Source organism: Pocillopora verrucosa, chromosome 9 (genome assembly GCF_036669915.1).
Source record: "Pocillopora verrucosa isolate sample1 chromosome 9, ASM3666991v2, whole genome shotgun sequence".
Classification (NCBI taxonomy): domain Eukaryota; kingdom Metazoa; phylum Cnidaria; class Anthozoa; order Scleractinia; family Pocilloporidae; genus Pocillopora; species Pocillopora verrucosa.
In genome coordinates, this window is record NC_089320.1 from 14,666,580 (window position 1) to 14,691,047 (window position 24,468).

The 24,468-nt window shown below is 37.3% G+C and overlaps 5 protein-coding genes across 7 annotated transcripts; 3 read left to right on the plus strand and 2 right to left on the minus strand.

Annotated features, from left to right (window-relative positions):
- The first annotated feature begins 3,830 nt into the window (after positions 1-3,830).
- On the plus strand, positions 3,831-7,283 carry LOC131789020 (kappa-type opioid receptor). Of its 3 annotated transcripts, none has more exons than XM_059106091.2 (3): positions 3,831-4,066; positions 4,601-5,589; positions 5,937-7,283. In XM_059106091.2, exons 2-3 carry the CDS (start codon positions 4,736-4,738, stop codon positions 6,082-6,084), a joined length of 1,002 nt encoding a protein of 333 aa, XP_058962074.2. In that variant the 5' UTR covers positions 3,831-4,066; positions 4,601-4,735; the 3' UTR covers positions 6,085-7,283. The 3 variants fall into 3 exon arrangements, with proteins under 3 accessions (XP_058962074.2, XP_066028866.1, XP_058962076.2); XM_066172769.1 differs by having other exon boundaries at positions 4,609-5,589; XM_059106093.2 differs by having other exon boundaries at positions 4,683-5,589.
- Positions 7,284-9,027: 1,744 nt separating this feature from the next.
- Positions 9,028-9,981, minus strand: LOC131789008 (melanocortin receptor 3-like). Its single transcript, XM_059106082.1, has one exon. The coding sequence runs from the start codon at positions 9,979-9,981 to the stop codon at positions 9,028-9,030; it is 954 nt and encodes a 317-aa protein (XP_058962065.1).
- A 2,698-nt stretch (positions 9,982-12,679) lies between these two features.
- On the plus strand, positions 12,680-13,660 carry LOC131789007 (melanocyte-stimulating hormone receptor-like). The gene has a single exon (XM_059106081.2). The coding sequence runs from the start codon at positions 12,680-12,682 to the stop codon at positions 13,658-13,660; it is 981 nt and encodes a 326-aa protein (XP_058962064.1).
- Positions 13,661-16,347: 2,687 nt separating this feature from the next.
- LOC131789010 (pulmonary surfactant-associated protein D) lies at positions 16,348-19,582 on the plus strand. Its single transcript, XM_059106084.2, has 7 exons — positions 16,348-16,435; positions 16,945-17,157; positions 17,286-17,342; positions 17,599-17,640; positions 17,924-18,016; positions 18,597-18,884; positions 19,328-19,582. The coding sequence occupies exons 1-7, from the start codon at positions 16,349-16,351 to the stop codon at positions 19,580-19,582; spliced, it is 1,035 nt and encodes a 344-aa protein (XP_058962067.2). The 5' UTR covers position 16,348.
- On the minus strand, positions 19,082-21,819 carry LOC131789011 (trace amine-associated receptor 13c). Its single transcript, XM_059106085.2, has 2 exons — positions 20,611-21,819; positions 19,082-20,237 (listed from the first exon to the last, which is right to left on the minus strand). Exons 1-2 carry the CDS (start codon positions 21,456-21,458, stop codon positions 20,132-20,134), a joined length of 954 nt encoding a protein of 317 aa, XP_058962068.2. The 5' UTR covers positions 21,459-21,819; the 3' UTR covers positions 19,082-20,131.
- Positions 21,820-24,468: the final 2,649 nt, after the last annotated feature.

Below are 24,468 nucleotides of genomic sequence, written 5' to 3' on the forward strand. Positions count from 1 at the left end.
CACGCATAGGTACCATTATTTTTCAATGAGTACGTTATGCAACAGTTATAACAGTTATAAACGGTCTGCGTATCTCAGGATGAATTTGCTGACACTTGTACTTAATCCAGTCTTGAATTGTTGCTAATAGCTGGGGGACCAGGCTACTGAGCTGTTTTCTACACGTATTTGCTTTTTAACAAAGGTGCAGCACAAGGTCTCTGACAGGTCTCTACAAGTACCTGTGAATAATCCTAACCCTGAGTTACCCTTTCTTGTAATCTTATCGATCTGTAAGTTCCAAGTAAGAATGTGATCGGTGATAAAGCCTTAATTCGTTGATCTCAGTCATCTCCTTAAAAGCAAAGCCTTTTTTTCTTTCAACCAGGACACTATGGTGTCTGTTCTATGGGAGATACAACACCTCTTAACGGAAAAACGAATGACCCAAAGTTGTAAGGCTTGAGATGCAATTGAGACAGTCAAAAAGATAAAAATATACATAGATTGGAACCTATAGTCTGTTCTTTACTCAGCTCTTTCCCTGCAAATGAGTCACGATAGCGTTGTGATGGCTACACCTTTGTTCTCAACGAGTACGTTATGCAACAGTTGTAACAGCTATAACCATGAATAACCTTGATTTATATCCAGTTGTTCTCTGAAACCTGTTTATTCGGAATCTTTACATGAAGTTACTTAACGATTCCGTGATTTAAGCTTAGTAGATTGAAAAAAAAAACACCAGATTTTAAATTATTATCAGAGCAAACGCAATCAAAGCAGTCGTCGAGGATAAAGGACATAAGCACTCTGGATACTACGTCTAAGTTAGGGCTTACCTACCATGACCCCGTGATTTAAGCTTAGTAGAGCGAAAAAAAAAACACCTAGTTTTAAACTATTATCAGAGCAAACGCAATCAAAGCAGTCGTCGAGGATAAAGGACATAAGTACCCTGGATACTACGTCTAAGTAAGGGCTTACCTACCACGACCTAGTCGTCTCTCAGAGTCTATTGAAATGAATAAGAACATTCAAGTGCTCTTCAAAGGATAAGATCCCCAAAATTTTTTTTACATAACCTTAAATCTTTTGTGCTTTAAGTTCGTGAATTAGGATATGACCGAGGCGTAAAACTATCAATTACCGTGGTCAATATCATTTCCGCGATTAGATTTAATTAAATTTCACTCCATTCAGTTTAAGGTTAATTCAATTTAGATATAGTGAGCAAAGTTTCATTCAGTTTTAATGACTCTAAAATGGTTAGGGCAGAGTGGTGTTCTTTTGACTGGAGTCTGAAAGCACAGGAATCGTGTGGGGGAGGAGGGAATTTTAAATTTCCAGAGGAAACAGACCAGAGGGAGGCTGTGGTTGAAAGATTTAAAAAGGCATATAAATTCTGTTTGCAAACTTGGGGCATATTTTTGCCAAACCTAAGGATCCTGTCTCGAAAGAACAACGAACCGACGCCATTTATTCTATTACTTGCAATGACGGTAACAACGAATACATCGGACAGACCAAACGTCAGTTTGGTACACTTTTGAAAGAGCATCAGAAAGCGGTTTTCTTTTGCAAAAAAGAAAATTCAGCTTTAGCGGAGCACACATGCCTAACTAACCATACAATTGGGTGGGATAAGTCTAAAATTATCACCACTAATCGGCGTTACCACCGGCGCCCTTGTTTGGAAGCTTGGCATATTAACTCCGCCCACGCTCCTTTATATCGTGATGATGGTGGCTTACTTCCTGACGCCCCTTTACTCCTCGTCAGAAAAAAGGCAGCTAATTAGTGATCATATAAAAGGACCTCTTGTTGCAGCGTTTAGATCACCTATGATGATGGCACCAGACAGGAGTGTCGAAACGCTGGGTCTATGAATTGTAACTTATTCGGTTACATTCATTAAATCTGTAAACCAGAGTAACATCAAACCATGTCTGATTGTCCACCTGGTTGCCGTGTGTACTTTAATATATTTTGATTCTTTGATTGCTATCAGGCAACATCCCACGACGGTGTATTTTAAGCCACAAGAGTTTCCTTTGATATATTTGCCCAGTATAATGTACACGTTTAATTCGTTCGTATTGTTTATGAATGGAATGCTAGTCGTTCTTATTATACCCAAGAAGAAAAATAAAGTTCCACAAAATACGATTTCCTCTCCTTTTGCATGCGATCGGAACGTTATGAATGCCACAGTGGAGAAAATGGCTGTTGTTAGCTGCTACAGTTGGCTGGGGGTGAATATATGGCGGCTGTTATTTCAAAGATAAAAACATTTTGGTTTTTAGGGAGAATGCTCTTTTGCAGCTACTAATAAAAATGTGGCTGTCGAACCCTTCCTTGAGCTGTAGTCAGTTAAATTTATTTATAGCTCTATTCCCCTTCAGAAAATGATCATAACCTCTGTTAGCAATAATGCAGAATTTATTCAAAACCATTTTGTAAGAGGAAAATTATTTGGATATGTAGTAAAGATCCATTAACTTGTTTAAAAAATCGCGAAGCCGTGTAAAGAACATTCTAGGCGACTGCGTGAGGTTATTAACACTTCCTCGTAAAAAGAGTAAAGGCTTTAAATTCACTCTTTACAGGTTGTAGTTCACTTAATTAAGTCATGGAATGCGTTATGTGTTTTAGTATAAAAGGTTCAGCACCAGGAATAAGTCAAGTTATCAGGATGTTGTTTCTCTAAATTGTATCGTTTGGTTATTTTCAATTCAATTGTGCAATTTTTGGGAATTTGCAGCTTAGTCTCACTTTTATTTTCAACGGCTCTATTTTTTTCCATTTCTTTTATTCCTAGTGCCAACTCAGTCGAAAGCTTGTTACAACGAGAAAGAGCCAGTTACTTGGGTAAATAAGGAAATTCTACTAAATTACGCATCAAACCAAATATTTGTTTCTTGAAATACGTAGGTGCGACTTTAGGCTCCGACCATGCCATTTTTCTTCGCAACTTTTAATTATTTACCTTAAGAGCTACAAGCCGGATATTAAAAAAGGAATAACACAAACAGAGAAGCAAATTGCCACTTCAAAAATCAGCTCTCCGTCATGTTTCCTATTTTCATTGATAATTTTAGCACCGCACCTCTCAAACACATTTATGTGTATATTTTAATGGGTGTTACCTTGACAATATTTTCAATACGAAACGTCACTGATACCTCCGGCATATATGGAGCCATTTATAGCAGATCCCGTATTCGCTTTGTTTTCGATAATACGGATCGACTGGTTAAAAATTAGAGTGACATGCCATACTCATTCTGATCAATGTGCGAGATAATGCAAACTGGAAATTGCTGACCGAAATTTGTCCAATTTTTAAATTTTAAGGGAGCAGGTGCAATGCTTGTTTCGTCTTTTTTTGTTGTTTTGCGTTAAAAATAACAAAACAGAGCGATATTGGGTAATTGAGCCCCGGTTATCTGCAAGCTAACGAAATTTTATGGAGTATGAAATAAATAAGGAAAATCTAGTGAATAATATTTAGAATAAATAAAGCTTCCCTGAGATGCCATTAATTGAGTTACAATATGCAAATTTAAATTTTTTTGCTAGTAAAATAAATGATGGACGCTGAAGAACAAAATACTCCATTAAACACTGCGAAGTTAAGGAGTATTACCCTTATAAACGTCATTTCTTGTAATTTCAAGATCGCCAAACTGTGAAAATGACTTTTTCTTCGTTATATTTGAAAGTGAACTAATTTTTCCTTTAGTGACTAAAAAAGGCCCAATATTAATTAGTTTCAAAGAGCATCACGTTCTAATGCTTAGTGTTAAAATTAGGCTCTTTGTATTTGCTTCAATGCCTTGTTCCGCAAAGAGCTGCTTCCGCCTTAATCTTTCAATTTTGCACGCAAATATTCACAGGATTGCTCTATGAACAATTTTGCCGTATAGGGATATCAATCTTTCCTTCGCCAACTTGGTTTTGCGTTCCGCAGCTACCGATGATGGTGTCGGGTTTGTTGGTGAAATATTGTTCCTTTTCGTGAAGCTCACATAAGTTACAAATGAGATAAGATGATGATTCACTAGTTCACATTGTTTAACTGCAGGTACAGTTTGATTTAATGCAAATCCATTTTAAACAATTCTTCCATTTTATTTCAGGGAAATTCAAGCAGAAGCGGTAGAAAACCATTCATTTTAACTCCTAATAGACCATTCCCTTCAAATTTCGATTTGAATCACGAACAGCATACTCAGCAGCTGCATCTGTTAGCCAGTAAAAGACACTCTCAGTAATTTGGCAAATGCCCTAAATAGGCTGTTTTCTGTACGTTAATGGTCTGCGAGGAAATTTCGGTCTAGGTTGCAGACGCTGCGATAGAAGTTAAGGCCTCATTATAAAATGTTCATCAGGTTTAATCCAAATAAGACTTCAATTCTTCAAGAGCAATACAAACGGGAATAACAAAATTAACGAAATGTTGCTAAATTAGTAGTTCGTGATAACAAGGAGTAGCGTGCGTAGTTAACAAAGCTCAATTCTAGCCGAGCTGGTAGACAGCACGTCTGAGGTTAGATCAAAGGGAATCATAAAAGGCTTTAAAATTTTTCTGAGGGTCTTTTCTATGTGATTTTTGAAGAAATTTAGATGCATAACAAGTCGATGGGATCTAAAGAAAAGGACTCGTGGCTGACCAGATGTTATTTTCGTCTTTGATGAAGCTTTAGATAAGGACTACACTACCTGGATTGGTTTCTCGTGAGTTGGCACGGCAATGCAAGAGTCAGTCCAAGCAAAGACGATTTCTTGTACCGATGCAGTCAAGGTCTCACAAATCGTGATGATCGCCTTGGTTATGGTGGGATCCGTGATAGGGAACAGTATGATATGTATTTTACTCATTAGGTTTAAGACTCTACGAACAGTGACGAATGTTTTGATCGCGAACTTAGCTGTCGTCGACATCCTCAACGCTGTGACCAACATGCCTCTCATGATCATGTGGTACATCTGTAAAGTGCCTTATCTAAACGGACGTGCAACATCTTGGTTCATTGTGACTTGGTACGTGCTGCTCATGTACCTCACAGTGTTCAATCTTACTGCGATGACAATGGACCGCTTTGGAGCCATCGTCCACTGCATTTGGTATTACTCATGGAAGTCAGTTAAAAAGGCGAAGGTAGCTGTGTTGATGGTATGGATTCTTGCCGCTGCCTATACGTATGGAATGTTTGTTTTGGGTTTGGATATTGATCTTGGAGACGCCCCTGTTTTGGTTTACAGGAAACACTATTTCAAAAATTTCGGAAGGCTTTTCATCATTCCTGGATACCTCGTTCCGTTCATGATTATGCTCTGCGCGGGTGCATACATTTGGTATTCTGTGCACCAACACAACAAACGTATCTCTACGTTTTGTTTGATTGGGAAGCGCTTTAAAAACGACGTGAAAACTGCGAAGACGATATGTTTAACTGTGATGGCGTTTCTCCTGATGGGTGTTTTACCGATGTTGTTACACAATATCTCCAAAATCCATGGTACATGGTCTCATTTCCTCGCGTATTTCCTCGGGCATTTGAACGGCATGGCGAATCCTATTATCTATGCTCTTAAGACTCAGAGGTAGGAATATTGTACCAGTCACTACATTACAATGTTTCATAATAAAATCAAGGCGTGAGACTTTGATAGCCCTCCATGGGTAATAAGTAGTTAGTTAGCGGAGAATCTCTCAGCTCATGGAAACATCAATTCAGAATTGATAAAAATGGATGACAGTCCTCTAATATCATTTCTTTGAAAAGTGCCCATTTTTCATCTCCAAAACTCATATGACTTATTATTCTCAGCTGTATGCAGTATTTGACATACCTGGGAATTGTTTGAGAAATGATTTATCCCTTACATCGTGTGCAGCATTCGATGCATAATGCACGGATGATGTACATTAAGTATACTTCTTTTCACAGGTTTCGCAAAGCTTTTGTGTTGCTCTTTAAGGATCCTTTGGGAAAGTCACAGCCTCAGATGACTTCAAATAATCCGACAGATCTATGTGCCCTTTCAAGAATCGCTCCACACAATACAGACGTCTGCAGAAAGATCAACTATATATAAGTGGATTTTATAGCATTTACTGAAATCAAGAAGTAAAGGGAAATGCTTGTTCACAATTTTGGCCTCATTTGCCTTATAGGATCATAAGCATTTGACTATAACTGTCGACAACTCCGGTTCAAAAGATTAGTTATTATCTTTTTTCTAGCGATATAGATGCCATCGTGCGATGGTGACCATTTGATTGCACACTGATATTATGTTTTAGGCGACGACGGGACTGGTTACGCGTCCCCTTAAACATGCTCCGTTGTGAGCGGCTGGTTTTCAATTGCTGTGAATGGCGCACTCGGAAAATGCGCTACAAACGATAACAACAATATATCGTTTTCTCATTGAGGATTTTCATCTCTTCTCCGTTTTAATAACTTCAATTACGGCATGTTTACTTGTTTACTTTACTTATTTGGTTCTTCTGTTGCTACTTACCGGCTCGCTTGATTGAGTTAGTTGATTGTTAGTGAAGCCTTTACTAAGAACACAACACAATAACCCCGGCCAGGGCTCGAACCCGGACCACCCGATCCGGAGTCGAGCGCACTAACTATGAGGCCACCGCGCCTCCTCGTTGATTATTAGTTTTACAGAAATTTTGTTTAGGGAAAGGTTCACCCCTTGCTCAAAGTCAACAATTATCTTTTGAGGAAAGAGCATTCAAAGGGCAGCTCATTTACGCATCTTTCTGGCACACAGCTAGGGTGAGATCGTCTATCATTCATTAGAATACCCAAGAATACTTATTATGTCTTTGAATTTTATATTTTTACTTGCGATGAACCTTATCAAATCTGTCAGCCAACTGTTTAACGCCATGTTTTAGTTAATTAATGAGGTGCTGTTGGATAAAGGTTGTTTGCGTATACCTCACAACCCATTCTAGTTATGATGGCTACGTTTCAAATGAAAATTGTCAAAAATTGTATTGCAAATATTGTTTGAGACTTTGTAATAGGTTAAGATGACATTTAACGGCTTCAAGTTGGGGGTGTCAGTAATAGGTAAAGGAAAGATCTTTTCTGGTATCAATCGTGTAAAATAAAAAGATAAGAGTACGTTTAGGAAAAAGATTGTCCATACCATTGCTATGGTCCCCCAATTGCGATGAGCGTTATGACACCTTTCATATTTTAGTGATAATTGGGTATTTCAGTCATATTTTTTGTCAACGTAGGCGGATTGTTTCGATTAAAAATTTTTGGTATTTGACTTGTCCATAAATTGGTTACAGTCTCTTACGTCTGTTCACCAGAACTCGCAAAGCACACCTGCCCTAGTATGTTAAGTTTTTGCAATCGAAAACAAAAGTTTTAAACCATTGCTAGAGTCATCCAATTACTTAATGACATCTCTCAGATATTTGTGACAATCGCGTATTTCAGTCATCTTTTCATGTCAACGTTCGCGGATTATTTCAACTAAAACTGGCTGTTATTTACCTCGTCCGGAAAATGTTTACAGTCTTGTATTTCTGTTCACCAAAGTAGAAACAGAGTGACAAAAATGTAAACAAAAATCGATTGAAATTAAAGCTTTTCTTTTATTTTATCACACCAAAGAGATGAAAAAATGTTATTTCACCGGAGCTACGATGACAATACAAAGTCTAGCAAAATCTATCAAAATCTAAAATCTATCAAAATCTATTTGGAAAGAAAATATTCACGGTTATTTGATTGGGGACATCATCTGTCCCGGGAAGGGAACAATCTGCCACGATATATGAGAAAAGCTGAGAGGATTAACGAACAGACTTTAAAAAAAAAGACTTGTTGCTTCAAAGAGCAGCTACTGTGTTTTTATCACTGATCTTTCAAATACTTTTTGCAGTACGTAGGTTCAAATGTTTACTAACGTATCCTTTCATCACCGTCCATAAATTCTCCAGTTTCAGATGGGAGCAAACTTGGTCACCTGATGCTATTAGCCCAATTGCGCTTTTTGTGCTTCAGCTCAACGGACGCAGCCCTTAAGGGACAACATCCCTCCTCCTACCTATCTGAAAATACCTTTTTTCTCTCACTTTTTCTGCCCTTGCAAGGACCTTTTTCTCTAGAGACGAATCAGATGTAATCCAAAATCGAAAATGCTATAAATACGTTTCCAAATACAGTATATTCTAAGCAGCACTTGTTGTCAAGTGTAAAGAAACTATCGGGAGGTGCCAAGGACGAAAAGGGGATCGGTCGAAAGAAGCCGTCAAGATCAATCGCAAGTAATAGGTCAGTCAGACACAGGCGCGGGGAAAATACTCAATTACAGGCGTGCGTACAAAGAACTGCATTTTCTAAATTCATAATCTGTTTATCATTTTCTAAAACGGCCAAAAAGGAGTAGATTAAATAATTAGTGGAGGTGACTAGTTAAAGGAGCCGACATAATTTTTCTTTGCATGTTTTTTTCTTAATTTTTGTTAACCTGACACAAATTTTAACCAGTATTCAATAATTTTGAGTTGCCTGACCAAAAGAAACTTCTTGTTGATTTATTCGGACCAGCTGTAATGGCGTCAGCAACATCTAGAACGCGGCGCAATGAGAGCACACGACGCCCATATCGTGATAAAATCGAAAACCAAATTAGATGAGGCTTTCATAACCGTCACATCTTGAGTTACCCTCTCTCTGCAATCCCTTTACTTTACAACATTTGTTCAATCAAAGAAATACGAGTGCAAACTCAAATATCCAGAATGTACAGAAAACCACTCTTTATTCCAAAGTAAAGTTCGTTTCCTATTAGTCGAAAAACAGAAAACTAGTTATGGCTGACAAAGCTATGACCTTTATAATAAACACCTTTCAACTGCCGCTGAAAATTTAACCTCTAAAACTGCCAAGAATTCGGAACGAGGAGTAGGAAGAAAAAACATTCTTGAGGAAAATTACGAAAATAATGCAATACATATCAGTGAAAAGCAGTCTAAAAACGTTTTTTCGAGCGAAATCAATTCTTGCATACCATCCTCCTTAAGGTTCTTTTTACAGAGAGTCTCATTTCTCGAAGCCGCCAACAATAGATTAATGGATTGAAAGCCGAATTCATAAACACTATAGTTGCTGATGTATTCCACACAATTGGACTATAAAACTCATTCCATGAATCAAAACCAGGTCTGTTTTCAAAATTTCTGGCTAATAATATCGATATGAACACTGGAGTATAGCAGAAAAGTAGAAAGTAATGAACTAGAAAGGCGTTGATAGCTGTTTTTTTAAATCGCGCCATCTGTAATCCAGTCCCATCTTGTACTGCCTGCACTTGTGCTTGGATTTGTCGTTGATGTCGACGAACGTTTTGATAAATTTGGAAATGCACAATTGTACACATAGAGAGGCAAAATGCTATTCCACAAGTCAGGACTATTTGAAAAACCCTTTTCCCTGCCCATAGTAAGAGGGTTGCCAAAAATCCACCCATTAACCAGATCATACCAGTAATATAGATGACTCGTGGAACAGTTACGATGCTGGAGTACCTCAAGTGATATTGAATTGCTAAGAACCTATCTACACTGATGGCTGTAACGGTCATCAAAGAAACAGCGCACACCGTGTAGCAAAGAGTGCCAAATATAATTTCGAAATAACACTCATTTATGTCAGAGTTTGAAAAAAGCAGCATCAGAGTGAAAGCTTCAAATGATGGTTGAACAAAGACAGCAACAGCGAAGTCAGTTGTGGCGAGTCCAGAGAGAAAAACCATCCAAGGAGAGCGAAGCGAAGAAGTCTTCCATACTGCTAAGATGACCGAAGTATTTCCAATTGCTGATGTTATTAATAGTATAATGTTAATTGCGCAAATGAAAACTATGAATTGTGGTGAAACGTTTTGATGCTGAAATACAGCGAGATCGAGGCAAGTATTCTTGAGTTCTGCTATGGAACAGTTATTGTGCATGCTGATCTCCGTATTGGAATTTAGTTTAAAACTAGACCAGAGCTGTGTTGGTCGAATTTCCCTGACAGATGCAGTTTTCTGTCTAAAATAAAGCTATCGCAGAAAAAATAAAATTCTAAACCAAGAACACATACATGAGATTTAAAGCATATGTTTCCTGTTACTGGTTCACCTAGTGCACTTCTATGATATGTGTTTTGTTCTTGCACCTGGCTGCTCTGCAAGGGAAATGTGCCTCCATTGACGAAAGACACGAAATATTGTCTTTTACTATTTAAGAATCAAAGGGTTGTCGCTTAAATCTGAATTTATTTTCAATTACAAAGATTTTCTTTGAGGAAATATAACATTGGACAAAAAAACGAATTACAGCCCAAGGAGATCTAGTGATGACTATTCGGTATTATGTTCGACCTCCTTTGAAGTTTTGGCAGATGATAGACACATAATTATTTTGAATTTTCCATTGCTGAAAAACTGAGCAATGTTAAACAACACAGTCAGGTTTAAATCCGTAACAATTAAAAAAATAGAGAGAGTTAGCCAGGAAATAAGAATGAGATGTCTGACAAAGGAAAAAATCTTTAATTAATACGCGCGGAGAAACAAAAGCATTCAGTTATCTGACGAAAGTTCTGTAATTAACTAGAGGAAAATACATCCCCTGATTTTACCTCATCCATATCAGCTACATACATATTAAAAAGATCTCGTGTACATGAAAGCATTAAGCGAAGCAGAGCGAACGGCAGCCGTCCTCCATACTGCTGAGATGATCAAGGTATTTCCTATCGCTGATTCTATTAATAGCATAATGCATATGGTGTCTGCGGAAATAAATACGATGAATTGTGGTGAAAAGTTTTGATGCCGAAACAGAGCTTAACAGAGGCAAGCCATCTTGAAAGTACATTGAACAGTTTTTACACGTGTTGATCTTCGTGTGGTTAATGGAAATGTATCTTCTCTTTATTACTAGTTGGCCTAATTTCTCAACTTTTCGCGTTTTTTTAAACTTCCTCAACTAAGAGAACATGTACAAGATATGATTAGTACACTCTGGTGCACCCTCATCAGATATCCTTTATTTTCGCACCTGGATACTTTTCGCGTGAATTGGCTATTTTCAGCCGTTAATTAAAGAATCTCAAGCTTGTTGTCAACAACTGAATCTTTTTTCATTTTAAGTTCTGTCTCAATGCCCGTAGGTAAAATAATTTATTTTTCTCATAATCAATTCAATGTATTAAAGAAACAGGCATGGTTATGGAACCTTCTTCATTGTTTTGACGGATAATGGTATCAGGATAATAGCATTGTCCAAAGAAATCCCTCTGGCAAGAACAATATCTCACTCCTTCGCTTTGCTTATTTGTGAGATATTGTTAGTGCCACTCAAACACAGAATTCATATCTTCTTGCCACCGTCTAATATCCCTTTAAATATTAATTTAAAAAATATCTACCATGATCATCTTGTTCCCTTCACGATGTTATCTCTGAAATTAGTGAGATCTGCCTGGCTGATCGAGTACTTTACTGAAAACACGGCGTATGAGATCATAAATATAGTTGCGGCATATTTCACTTTCTGAACATATAATTGGTAAGATTAAAAAAAGATACCCCTAAGTTTGGCCAAATAATTGCTTTCATACCAAAATTTGCATGCACGAACAGATACTATAAGTAAAATTGAGATGGCAAATGTCACATATCTCTCTTTTGAAATTGAAACATTTATTTTAAATGGCAGCACTTTTTGCCTTTATCATCCTCAAACTGAGATACTCTTTCTTTGGAATATCATTCCTATGTAATACCATGTGGCAAATATGGGAGGGGTGATAACGAGGTATTTACATCTCACTAATCACACCAGGGGATCAAAAGATATCTTAACTTTATTTTGTTATTTATTTAACAGGGATTATTGATGACAAAAGCGTTATCCATCCTTCTGTTTCGATTTCTTTGCTTTTTTTTGTTTTTGTTTTTTCGGATTTAACTCTGATGGGGTCTTTTTATTAAATATCTGTAAAACATTCTCAATTTTCTTCGTGACAAATAAATATAGTCCTAATTTTCCATGTAGATTTTACCTTTTGCTTTAGTTTTGACTTTAGTTCGAAAATTTGCCTTGATTTTAAATTTAAAATTAATACCCTCCTAGTTGTAGTTTTAATTTTCTACTCTTAAGTGAGATGTAAAAGGAAATTTGTAAACGTAAAGGAGGTCAAACACTATGCTGTTTCTATCGATACAATACAATTTATTATCTCTAAAAAATAAACTATCTTTACCGGACATTAAAACAAACTTCATTGAAAATAAAATTAGATTTATTTTTTGCCGAAAACACTTTAAAGTTTTCAGTTAACGAATGACAATAGGTCGTGCTCCTTGTAGGTAATGGCCCAATGCGGCGAGCACAGAAGTCAGGTGAAGTCAGCGGAGAAGTCAGGTGAAGTCCACAGAGAAGTCAGGTGCAGTAACAAAGAGATGAGGGTGTACCGCTCGAAAACATATGTTGTTTATCTGGTGCAGAAAATCTTGGATTAGAAAGCTTTTTCCTCTGCATTATTTTTCTCTGTGGTAGTCATAAACTTGTCTGTGCTAAGAAATTCCACGAACAGAGTAGTGGACTCATTTCCCTTCACCGCGAAATTGAAAGAAAGTACCCAACACGAAGGTGAACATGTGCAAGAACCGTTCTATATCCCTTCAAGAAGAGGGGAAATCCTTCGTTCAAGACGACAGTTACTGCCGGGATTTTGCTGTAATTCAGCTTCAAAGCGGTCCACCACAACTAATCGTTTGTGTTTGCATAATTAACGTTATACTATCAATAGCATCAGGAATAGCAAATACCTTGGTTATCTCTGTAATTTGGAAAACGCCAGCTTTACGTTCTCCTTCTATGGTATTGCTCTCTGGACTCGCTACAGCTGACCTTGCGGTTGCTGTTGTCGCTCAACCACTATTTTTAGCTATTAAAATGAAAATCCTCCTAACGAGCTCTGAGAGCGATACATGCGACTTGGGGATGATATTTGGTATTACCCTTTACGTGACAAATGGTGCATCGCTAATGACTGTTACAGCCATCAGTTTAGATAGGTTATTAGCAATTCGATATGATTTAAGATATCCTAGTATCGTAACAATTCCACGGGTTATCTACGCTATTTCTCTAAGCTGGTTGATCAGCGGATTTCTGGCAACCCTTTTTTTATGGACAGGGTATGATACATACCTGATTGTTACACTTTGTGGAATAGCCATTTGCTTTTCCTTTTGTAAAATTACACATTTGCGAATTTACCGCATCGTTTGTCGTCACCAACGACAAATCCAAATGCAAGTGGAGGCAGTACAAGAGGGAAATAGGTCACAGATGGCACGATTTAAAAAGACGACTGTCAACGCCTTTCTGATTCATTACTGTCTGCTTCTATGCTATACACCATTAATCACATTAAAGGCTCTAATCAGCAGATTCAAAGGCAGCCTCGAGTTTGAATCGTGGTATAGGTATCATGGTCCTATTGCATGGAATTTGTCAGTTATTTTTCTTTTCATGAATTCCTCTTTGAATCCATTGATTTACTGTTGGCGTCTACGAGAAATGCGACTCGCAGTGAAGGGAACCCTAAAGAGTGTCTTGTGCAAGAATTGATTTTCTTTTGAAGAGAGAAAAAATTATAGACAGAGCAGTTCTGGTCTAAGGTTACCCAATTCACTACATTGCAAAAGAGTCGTCTTTCCCATTATTCTTGGCATTGCATCGTTTACAAGTAGTTTAAGATGGTTAAGCCTGTGAAATTCTTAAACGAGTTTGTAGCAGCAGATTATAGGATTCTTCCTTGGCCAGCGATAAACACTTTTTATTTCATACACTATGATAAATCAGCATCACTTTACAGAAAAGAGGCACCTGGGCTATTTGCGTTAGTGCTTGTTTTTTTTTTTCAGATTTTTAAATGGATCTAGTGACAAATAAGGGTACCAAACGCTTCACAGTGTCTTGAACGTTTTAGCGGCGTGAAAAATGATCTTCAACTTGGAGGCGATCGGAAAATGTTATTTTGGTTAGACAAAATACAGTAACTAATAAGGATCCAGGAAGGAGAAGGGATTACTCGGAGTAGAACAGATTGGAAAGCTGCGACTGGTACCCTGGATTCTTTGATTGGCGAGCTCACACACTTCTATATCAAATTGCAAACATGTTGATTATTCGTTTAATTGATATCACGAGTCAACACTCTGTGCTACAAAGCCGTGCTTAAGGGTTTGAGTTTATTTCTTTCCACTTTTTCATTGTTCGTCTGTCGATTTGACAAAGACTGCCCTACTTGCGATTCGGTTGGTGATCTTAACTACTCGAGCAACAGAGAAATTTCAAGGAGGCTCTAAATGGTTTCGTTATTTGTTACCTCTGATTCCTCGATGTTTCTATACTTTAACGCTTATGTCCATGGTGGCCTTGATGTTTGGACAACTAAAAGTGACTCTAAATTGTATATCAAGATATCATAGAATGTTCAGAAGAAGAACTTTGATTTTATGCCAACATCCTAATAAATAACAGCGGAGGTCACCGAACTCATATGTAAATGACTGGCAAACAATTTACAGTTCGATTTAACACAACATTTTCTTTCAGAAACAGCCCCTAAAGACTTAAACCTGAAAGCTGTGCGTATAGGTCATATAGAATAACACTAGAATGACATTAGAATAAAAAGGCACAATTGAAACACGGTTAATACCATGAAGCTTTTACTACTTAAGCTATTCGCTTTAGGCATGTGCTTGCCCAAGGTTTTTTTGGCAAAGAGTTCAAAACGATATAACTGATGCGAACCCATGATATGCTGCAAAATTATGTGGGTTCAGTTCTTACTCTTTTCTATGCCTTTTGACAATGCCCGCCGCACGAACATCGCAGGTGTTTGATCTGTTTTAACACTCCGGGACTGCACTTAACTTTAATGACTTCATTTATTTTTAATATCCTTTTCTCCTAAAAACTATCATCAAAATAACAGATCCAGCAAAAAATAATCACACGCGTGCAAAGAATGATCCAGTGGGCTCTGAGCCGGATAGAAGACATATATGGAAGAAGGAAACCGAAGACTCGTCCATAGACTCAACTGAAAAGAACGCAACCACATATTTTTCTTGCCCGACTTGAAGTCAAGCTAAGCCTATTTATTTCCTTCGCTATGAAGCGCAGATTCAATTGTCACTATCATAGATAGCCACAATAATGAACTTAAGGTCGTCGTACTTACATGTTAAACTCTGACAAGTTTACTGATCCATAAAGCCTGGAGGAACTAGAACAACTGGTCGAGATTAACCTTAACCCTACTTCCTTCCCCTCCTTACAAAAGAATTTTATCATCAATATCTTTAAGGAAATCAGCTTCATCATTGTTTTGGTCCTAGCACTTAGAAATTCGTCAGATAACATATGAAGTAAGATTCACCAATTCAATTCAAATTTAAATAGAACCTCGAATGATTTTCTATGATGCTGATGCAAAGCTTTTTTTCAATGAAGTAATTATTTGAATTTAAAGTAAGTTGGCTGCATAGCACATTGATGTGGCATATTACTGATACATATCATGAATTGAAGCCAAAATTGCCGTTTTGTTCATTTTGTTTTCATGAGCGATTGCGATTGGTTTCCCTTAATTGCAGAGGAAAAATTTTATTCCAAGAGGAGATGTAATCGATAATAATTGGTAATTTTTATTTTAATTCATTCCGGCTAAACTACTGAAATGTCTTTTCTTTAATAATACTTTGAATCAAATTTTAAAAATCGCCATCAGGATTTTTTTTTACCCAATCAAAACGTGATGAGAATTTTTGGTTTTTTTAGACAGTCCCTTAGTTTTCCTTCCTTAGGTACAAAGAGCTAAAATACAAAATTTCCCAATACTGCGTACATGAAAACCACGCATATAATTATCATAGAATTTAACTAATACTAACTGAAGTAAATTTGAGTAACAGTAATAAAATACTTAATGTGTTCCGCTTTTAATGACAGGATTAGAGGATATTGCTTAATATAACTTTAACGAAATAAACAAAAGATGTTCAGAAAATGGATCGAAAAAGAAAAACCGGTTTAGTTTATCTTCCGTTTAATAAGTGCTGCTAACATGACTCCGGTTGAGATCTAATTAAAAGTCAAATCATTTTGACATCTTTGGGAGAAGTTGAGTAAACACAAGTGTACATCAAAGGACTTGAGTATTCAAATGTCCACCATGATAACCGTTTTTCAAGTACTCAAAGAAACCAAATTGCATCTTTTATTTCTCACAAGTACAGTATAAAGATGGTGTCTTCACCTTCCCTATCGTTTAAGGTTCTTCTGGTAGCTTTTTTTAGTTCTTCTTTATTCACAATCTCTAGGTCTACCGAGGTAAGAGAATTTTAGTCAGCCAAAAAGTTTGTTCAAAGTGGGAAAGAATATTGATTTACTCTACAACGGAAAACCAGAAAATTACTTTGGTTATGTTTAACATAGTATTCAGAAAAATTTCAAATTTAGGAGCTTTTTCTCACATAAGCTACTTCAAGCACGCATCGTCTTCGCCGATTTTTCTTTTTTTCTGAAATGAAAAATATCAAAACCAACGAATATCAAACAAGAATGATTTTGTATGGAATTCTCTATCATGGAGATAAAAATTCAAACAGGTTTTTAGGTTTTGAAAAAATATCTTCATTTTCTTTATTTTTTTTTGTATCAGAAGGAAACTTATTTATAGATCTTCCTCCATCCAACGTATCAAAATACACTATATCTAATCATGAGATTAAAAGCCTTGGTTGTTTTAACAACCTGAGAGAAAAAGACCAGTTTTCAAATTTGTTTTAACCTTTAGTGCAGAACCTAGGTAAACACGTGCTCTGATTTGTTTCTCTAAGTCTCTCGATAGTGTTTCTGAACCACCCCCAACCTTGCCTCCGTTTCCATGCAACTGCAAGGACGGCACACCAGGAAGAGATGGCAAGGACGGTAGAGATGGCCTGACCGTTGTGGGTCCGCCTGGACTCCCAGGGAATAATGGATTGAATGGAACGGACGGAAAGAATGGCAGAGACGGTAAGGATGGAAGGGATGGGAGAGACGGAGAAAAGGTGAATAGGATATGATTTACTTCAGTTACTTTCCGTGACAATGAACTATGATGTGCACTTTTTTTCGCTTATCTTGCTTACCATCGCTACTGTTATTATTCCTTATTTTTTACTGATGACGTTTCCAGGGGAACCCAGGTTCTTCGGGTGAAAGAGGACCTCCAGGAGTCTGTGATATAGCAGAGGTGAGTAAGGCTGAATTTTAATGTTAGCTAATTAAAATGACTCACTCACTAGGCCATAACACTTTTAGCAATACATTAAAATATACTGGGAGGACGAAAATGTGTAACTCATCCAGTAAGAATTCATCTCGTGATAAATGTATAATGCCAACCGGACCAAGTTAAGCTTGCTCGTTTATGAAGGCCACTAGAATTACTTTCAGGTAAAATACTCAACCACAAACTTTACTAATATAGGAAGTGTTATTCTTTATAGCTGAACTCAATCAAAGCTCGAATTCTTGATCTGGAACGGAAGGTAAGATTCCTTTGAGCTTGTGGTAGCATACGAAAGAATTAATTTCTTGCATTGAGACTCGGTAAGTTGTAATAATGTTTAATCCTCCTTAAAGCGAGAGGCCCGGTATCCCTTCACTTGCATGATAATATAAACTAATCAGCCGGTGGTCTTTACTCCACCCTCCTCCCCCACACTCCCCCCCACACACACACACACACACACACACACACATTCCCCTAAGAAATAGCGATCATTACCTTGAATTGTTTGAGCTTATTTATTACGTTTGCAATTATCACAGGTGGAGAAAGTCAATGAAACTTCAGAGACGAGACTCAATATTTTAGACAACAAAATTGATGCAAAAACAGCTGAGCTACTGGCAATAATTCAGGTTAGTCATCCACTCCCCTCAGTAAATACAACTTGGTTTGAATATGTCAGGGTTTGGTTTTGGATAAAACAATTTTTTAATTCGTCGCCACATCTCTACCTAACTGTTTATTTCCCTCTGGTCTATGAGTACTGCAAGATTTCCTTTAAAAAAAAAGGAGGCATTTCCCTATTGGTTTAGGATAAGATTCACGAAGAAATGTCAAATGTCACTTATGAAGTTAAGGCAGGTTAGAGCCGAAAGACCAACACCGCATGAACCAAAGCAGGCAGCTAAGAATCTGTGTTTTACCTCGTTTTTCATGAAATAGATAAGTTAATTTTTTTTTGACCTGTCAGATATTAGGAGCTGTTAATTATATCTATCATTTGAAGCTGTTTTGGTGAAAGATTTGTCCGAAACATAACTTGATATTTGGCAGGAATAGTTGGATTTATAAGCCATTTTAATCATTGGAACTATTGTATCATCGAAGATTCAATTCTGTGGGACCAAACAAACAGGACTACGTGTCCTTGCCGCCTCTTAAAGTGGTGAAAAGTTTGAGCCCTTTTGTCAGATGATGTTTCTTTTTCTTCAGATTGTCAATCAAACAATTATTCCAGGGCCTCAGGGACCACAAGGGCCTCCCGGAGAGAAGGGGCACAAGGGTGACAAAGGGGAACCCGGAAAGACAGGGCCACAAGGACCACAAGGAAAACAAGGAAAGGAAGGACCAAAGGGAAACAGAGGCTTTCCCGGTTTACCAGGAGCCAAAGGAGAAAAAGGTGATAGTGTCACACTAAAGGGCTGCAGACACAGAATGAAAAGTTCTGCTTTAAGAAATGAAAATGGCTTCAAAGAGGTTATACTGCAGGGGCCTTCGCAGGTAAGTTGATTGCAGTGCCTTTCATAATTACAGCCATCTATAACTAAACAGGTTAAGGGAGAACTTCTCCATGAATCCACTTGTAAAAGGAAACTTGTAAGCGGTCACACAAAATGTAATTTACGAGGTGACTTTCGAGAACGAAAGAAGGTAGATTGGGGGGAGTCTTTTCGAACTTTTAAATATTCGGCCAGGGATACAGATTTTTTCGTTTTGGGTTGCCATGTTTGGTACACTAAGAACACTAGATCTAATTGCAATCAATTAATAATAATCAAATAATACAGCGAAAAAAAGTCAATAAATTATTGTCAATATAAGTAAACTCCCTGTGTAAGGAGTGCCGCCGAGGTACCAATGATAGGATGAAGTAAAAGCTTTTCTTTACATGTTCATGTATCATTAATTCTAAAATCTACATCATTATCTTTTTCGTCTTTAAGGGTTACGTTTTAGTGGGAGTGACATGTGCAGCTGTTAAAGGAGGGATCGCTCATTTGTTTTATCAGGAAACAAAAAAGTCCTACTTGTGTTACTGTACTTTTCCATCTACTTGTAAAAAAGGAATTGCTGGGCGGGACGATAGACGCGGAAAGCGAAGTCCGTCTCATAAAAAAGATAAGGACTGGAGAGAGGGTAAACAACTAGATGGACCGAAAGAGTGTTACCTCCATTACTGGGAATGTCCTGTTCTTTGAAATGTTAAATGATAGACTATCAGTTCTAAGAAATATAATAAATCGTTTTAAATCAAACGCGCTCTCAGTTACAGCTGATTCTTATCGGTTGTCTTCTGGAGAACGCTGTTGGAAGCCTTCGTGCAGATCTTGTCACAGATGATAGTCTAGCTGTTATAAATTTTAAATCGCTCCATATTTTCTCTGTGTGTTTTAAGTTGTAGTCGAACCAATCAACAAAAGAATTAGCACTTAAATAAAACATTCGCAAAACCACTTGCTTCACTGTTTGGTTGCCGCCAACATTCACACATGTATTGATTTAAGGTAAGTGCTTCAGTCTTGAATAGATAAGCTAAAACATCAAGAAATTTCCAGTGGTCGCTTCAATACTCTTCACAAAGGCAATTATCTAGCTTAGAACTGGCTCCGTGCAGTATTTGAAAGTACATTTTCTAGACCAAACATTCCGTAAAATCCGTTTTTGTTTTTCTGAATTCGTCGAATGGGAACATCGATATTTTAACATCTCCTCTTTGTTTTTATGTCCTTAACTTGACTGTTGTGCTTTCATGTCTTTCGAGTATTTTTCTTCTGCTGTAGTGACACGGATGTCATATGCGGTTGTGAGGTGCCAAAAGGATCTTTAAGAAACAGCAAAAAAGCCTTGCGAAACCTGTTAGATATTACAAAAAACGTATTTATTGGTTAATCGTTATAAAATTTAACAGTCCTAAAGAAAATTCCTGAGGAAGATTGGAAAAGGTGAGTATGTGGGGGAGAGTCACCATGAAAAAAATGAGAATCATGTGCGTCATTATTATATCACGTGTTACACATCAATAGATAACTTTCCGGTTAGCAATACGCTCAGTTTGAATTAATTATCAGGGAAGTAAGAAGAAAAAGTTATAAGCAAGCATTTCAAAGACAACACAACAAAGTAAAATTTTTTTATGCAAAATCTAATCTCTTTCTCATTGTATAGTGAAAGTCAATTACAAGACAAAACCACCGCAGTGGGATATTTAAAAAGGAAGCGAGCTTACCTTCGAGTCCTTAACGAATAAATGATAGGATTAACCATGCTGTTCAAATCCATAAGAAAATACGCAAGGAAATTAAGCCAAGTTCCGTGCTTTCTTGCGACGCTGTGTAACGCCATTGGCAAAACACCAAGAATGAGGAAGGCTAATACAGTCAGGGCAATTGTCTTGGCCGTCTTAACATCACTTCTAACTTGCTTTAAATGTGGATAGAGTGTCGACAACGTCCTTCTATGGTTGCATACCGTGCGCCAAATCATGACTCCCAAAATAAGCATGATAGAGAATGGAACCAAATAACCAGGAACAATAAAATATCTTCCAAAGTTTTTTAAGTAGTGTATCCTGTACTCGAGCACAGGTGCATCTCCAATATCAAAGTTAAGCCCCAGTATAAACATGCCATACGTGTAAGCAGCCGCCAGAACCCAAACGAAGAGTACTGCTATTTTTCCCTTTTTTAACGTCTTCCACGAATGGTAGCGAAAGCCAAACACAATGGCCCCAAATCGGTCCAATGTAAGCACAGTGAGATTGACCACTGTCAGGTACATGAACAGCACATACCATGTCACTATGAACCAAGAAAGTGCACGACCCTTGAGGAAATACACCTTGCAAATGTACCACATGATGAAGAGAGGCATGTTAGTGAGTCCATTGAGGATGTCTATGATGGCCAAATTGACGATCAGGATATTTGGCACTGTACGCAACGTCTTGAACCGAATAAATAAAATACAAATTATGCCATTGCCAAAAATGCTTCCAATCATAGCCGTGGCAATCATCAAAGTTCTTGATATTAAGTCCGAACACTGACAAAACGTCACGACGATTGTCTCGTTCATTTCTTTATCTGCTCAATTGACTTCAGCCTTTGTCAATTTCGATCTGACACTGGGTAGAAGTTGAGCAATTGTCGTTTTGGTTCGTGTTCCACCTGGCTCGTGCACTTTTTATCACGCGAACGACACCATTTCTTCTACTGTTACATATGTCGAATGTGAAAACCATAGCCTTTAATTAACGCCATGCTCCGGCTAAAACTGAATACGTAAGACTTACGCCTTGCAATTAATCGTTCGTTTAGCACGATCATCATCGGACGAATCAGAGTAACCGTGGACTGCATGCATGGGATCACTGTATTCTTGTAAAGTGGCAAGTTTACAATTCATATGTGATAATCCAAGCGAAAGACAATTTTCATGATCGTGCATGAATATAATATCACGGCTATCATTTATATTCTGTTTCTCGTTTAAGCGTCCAATATCTCACGCGTTTGACATTGCTATTGTTGCTTGGTAGACAAAACAAATAACGATATTCATTTGGTCATTAAAATTTTCTTTACCATTGAGTATTTGTAAGTGGCATGCAACATATGAGCTAGTTAAGTAAAGTTGTTTTTACCGATGCCGGCAGCGGATATTAAAAAAGTGCTAAACGAAATTGGAAGTGACATTATTTGAATGAATGAACATTGTGTCTCTAAAGGACCAGCTAAATATTATTTTGTGATGAAGTACCCGCTTGGTTGACTCAGAGTTCGTTGGTTCGCGGTGTGTGATGGTTGACCACTTAGCGCCACTCAGCAACAGTAAGATAATGAAGTGCTTTAGGGAAAAAGATATTGCTTGTCTAAGTATTTGGTGCTGTTTAGAAAGAGGGTGGGTATTTTTAAAAACAACTATCAGGAAAGACGTCAAATAAGCCTCTCCAACGGCAAAAACGTGCTGACTACTGTAATTGTTGTTTTGACCGCAAAGTTTTCGTTATATTGCCTTGCCGCGTGGAAGTTATGGATTTTATTGTTATTTTACCGCACAAGAAGGCGTAATTTTCATCTGAATGGCCACTTCCGCCTTCGCCTGCCACTGGAATATTCTGGCTACCTCAAGGTGCATTAAGAACCTTACTAAAGTACACAAGATTTACCTCTTCCAAATAATGAGCCCCTGTTCTTGTGAGTCTCTTAGACTCAGGCATACCTTGGGAAACCGTAAGTAAAAAGTTTTCTTTTAAGTAAACACATGACCCAAGAGACACCTAAAGTATTTTGCTCAATTAATCTAAATCAAAGTGTGTGTTTATTAGGACTATTCCAGAAATACTGATAGGCATTCTACGCCATATAAGCGTATACTTCTTTTATGGATCAACACCTGTGTACTTATGTTACTTATGTTACACTTGTTTCAATATCTTTCAGATGTTTATTCTTTGATCTCCTTTGGTATTTCACTTGTTTATTCATTCCCCGATAATTTTAATTTACGGTAATTTTAACTGAGAAGGAAGTTTGTTATGAGATAATTTTTTAAGTTCTGAGATGTTGATATCAAAGCGGTCATTTAGTTCCAGGTATTAGAGGTCTTTAGTAAGTGGCCAAGACACTTTGAGTTATTCAGCAAAAACGAGATGACGAAGTAGTGTACGAAAATAGAAATTAATTGTCTCAAGTATTTTGCGCTGTTTAGCCAGGAAAGACATCACACGCGCCTTCCCAACGATCAAAAAATCAACATACTTGGCTTTTTTATCTGAACAAGCAGGAGGAACTATTCAAGTGGTTGTTCGCATTGAAAAATCCCCGTACACTACTCTGTAAGAGAGACTAGACACACATACAGTTAAGGGGGAATATTTTGGGGTGTTACAAAAAACAGAAAGAGCAAAGTTTACTTTGAAAGAATTTCAGTTTTAGAGTTGTTTTTGCTTCCGGAGAAAGAAATCAAAAGCTGAAAAAACTTCAGGTACCTTTGTAAAGTAAATATGCTAGATTTGAAAAACGGCACGTCGACGTGTCTCAAGTTATTATTATCCTTTTTTTTTTTCAACTGATTGTAGTTGTATCACAACGGTTTTTCCTTAATTTTCATTCAGTGAAAAAATAGCGCTTGAAGAGAATATTCAATCTTCTTTCTTGTTCAAAATAAAAAAAAATACGAAGTAATTTTTTTACAACTTGCAACGCAACAATTTAAATTCGCTTTTGACTGGTCAAATGTGACCGTTCCTCATACATGAATGGGCTTTCGTTCAATTATGAGAGCAGAAACAAATATTTCAGTCTACGTAAACACGAGATATTTCCTCAAAGTAAAGTGTGGTAAGTGTTTTTCCAGGTTTCACTCAACTATAACTGATGTAGATTGGCACTTTTCAACAACTACAACCTAAGTGCGTTTTCCCAATAAGGAAATTTCAATTTGCTAATGACAATTTTCTTTAAGAGTTACACTGAAATACAGGATGAACTCCATTACGTATCCATCTTTGAAGTTATTTTCGTGCAAACAAAAACAACCTTCAGAAATAAAATGCACATCGTCATGATTTGTCGACTGATAGTCAAATCAGTGAAGCTCACAACATTCAGTTTTGACCGATTTTGCGTAATCCTGATTGACGGGAAAAGGACCCGAAAATGGGATAAAACAGTTGTTAAAAAAAGGAACTCAAAACCTCTCAACAAAATTTAAATGTAACTTGTTCAATTTACGGTGAGTGTATTTTTTAAAAAATTCAAATAAGCGTTGCTCCTGTAAATCAGATATTAGTTGAAATTATGGCATTTCGACCAACCAAAGCTCGCTTGGATGCACAGTCTGCTTCTCCAGCCATGACTGTTGTCTTTCATTTTTTTTTATTTTATTAATGACATCTGGAATCATAAAAATTTTAAATCCCTGATGATGTCGACTTTTAACTTCTCCCAACAATATTAGTGCTAAACATACTGCATACCATCCGTAAATATGCTGCTTTGTTAGAGGGTGCAACTACACTGAACAAAGATGAGGCATTTGATGCGTCATTATGACTTCAAGATATCCTACAGAGCTACGGCAA

Bases quoted from the DNA above. Each gene is read 5' to 3' on its own strand.
- LOC131789020 (XM_059106091.2), top strand. From the start codon at position 4,736: ATGCAAGAGTCAGTCCAAGCAAAGACGATTTCTTGTACCGATGCAGTC. The intron at 5,590-5,936 runs GTAGGAATATTG...TTCTTTTCACAG, and splicing joins TATGCTCTTAAGACTCAGAG to GTTTCGCAAAGCTTTTGTGT.
- LOC131789008 (XM_059106082.1), bottom strand. From the start codon at position 9,981: ATGCACAATAACTGTTCCATAGCAGAACTCAAGAATACTTGCCTCGAT.
- LOC131789007 (XM_059106081.2), top strand. From the start codon at position 12,680: ATGTGCAAGAACCGTTCTATATCCCTTCAAGAAGAGGGGAAATCCTTC.
- LOC131789010 (XM_059106084.2), top strand. From the start codon at position 16,349: ATGGTGTCTTCACCTTCCCTATCGTTTAAGGTTCTTCTGGTAGCTTTT. The intron at 17,158-17,285 runs GTGAATAGGATA...TGACGTTTCCAG, and splicing joins ATGGGAGAGACGGAGAAAAG to GGGAACCCAGGTTCTTCGGG. The intron at 17,343-17,598 runs GTGAGTAAGGCT...TATTCTTTATAG, and splicing joins GAGTCTGTGATATAGCAGAG to CTGAACTCAATCAAAGCTCG.
- LOC131789011 (XM_059106085.2), bottom strand. From the start codon at position 21,458: ATGAACGAGACAATCGTCGTGACGTTTTGTCAGTGTTCGGACTTAATA. The intron at 20,238-20,610 runs GTAAGCTCGCTT...AATATCTAACAG, and splicing joins TATTCGTTAAGGACTCGAAG to GTTTCGCAAGGCTTTTTTGC.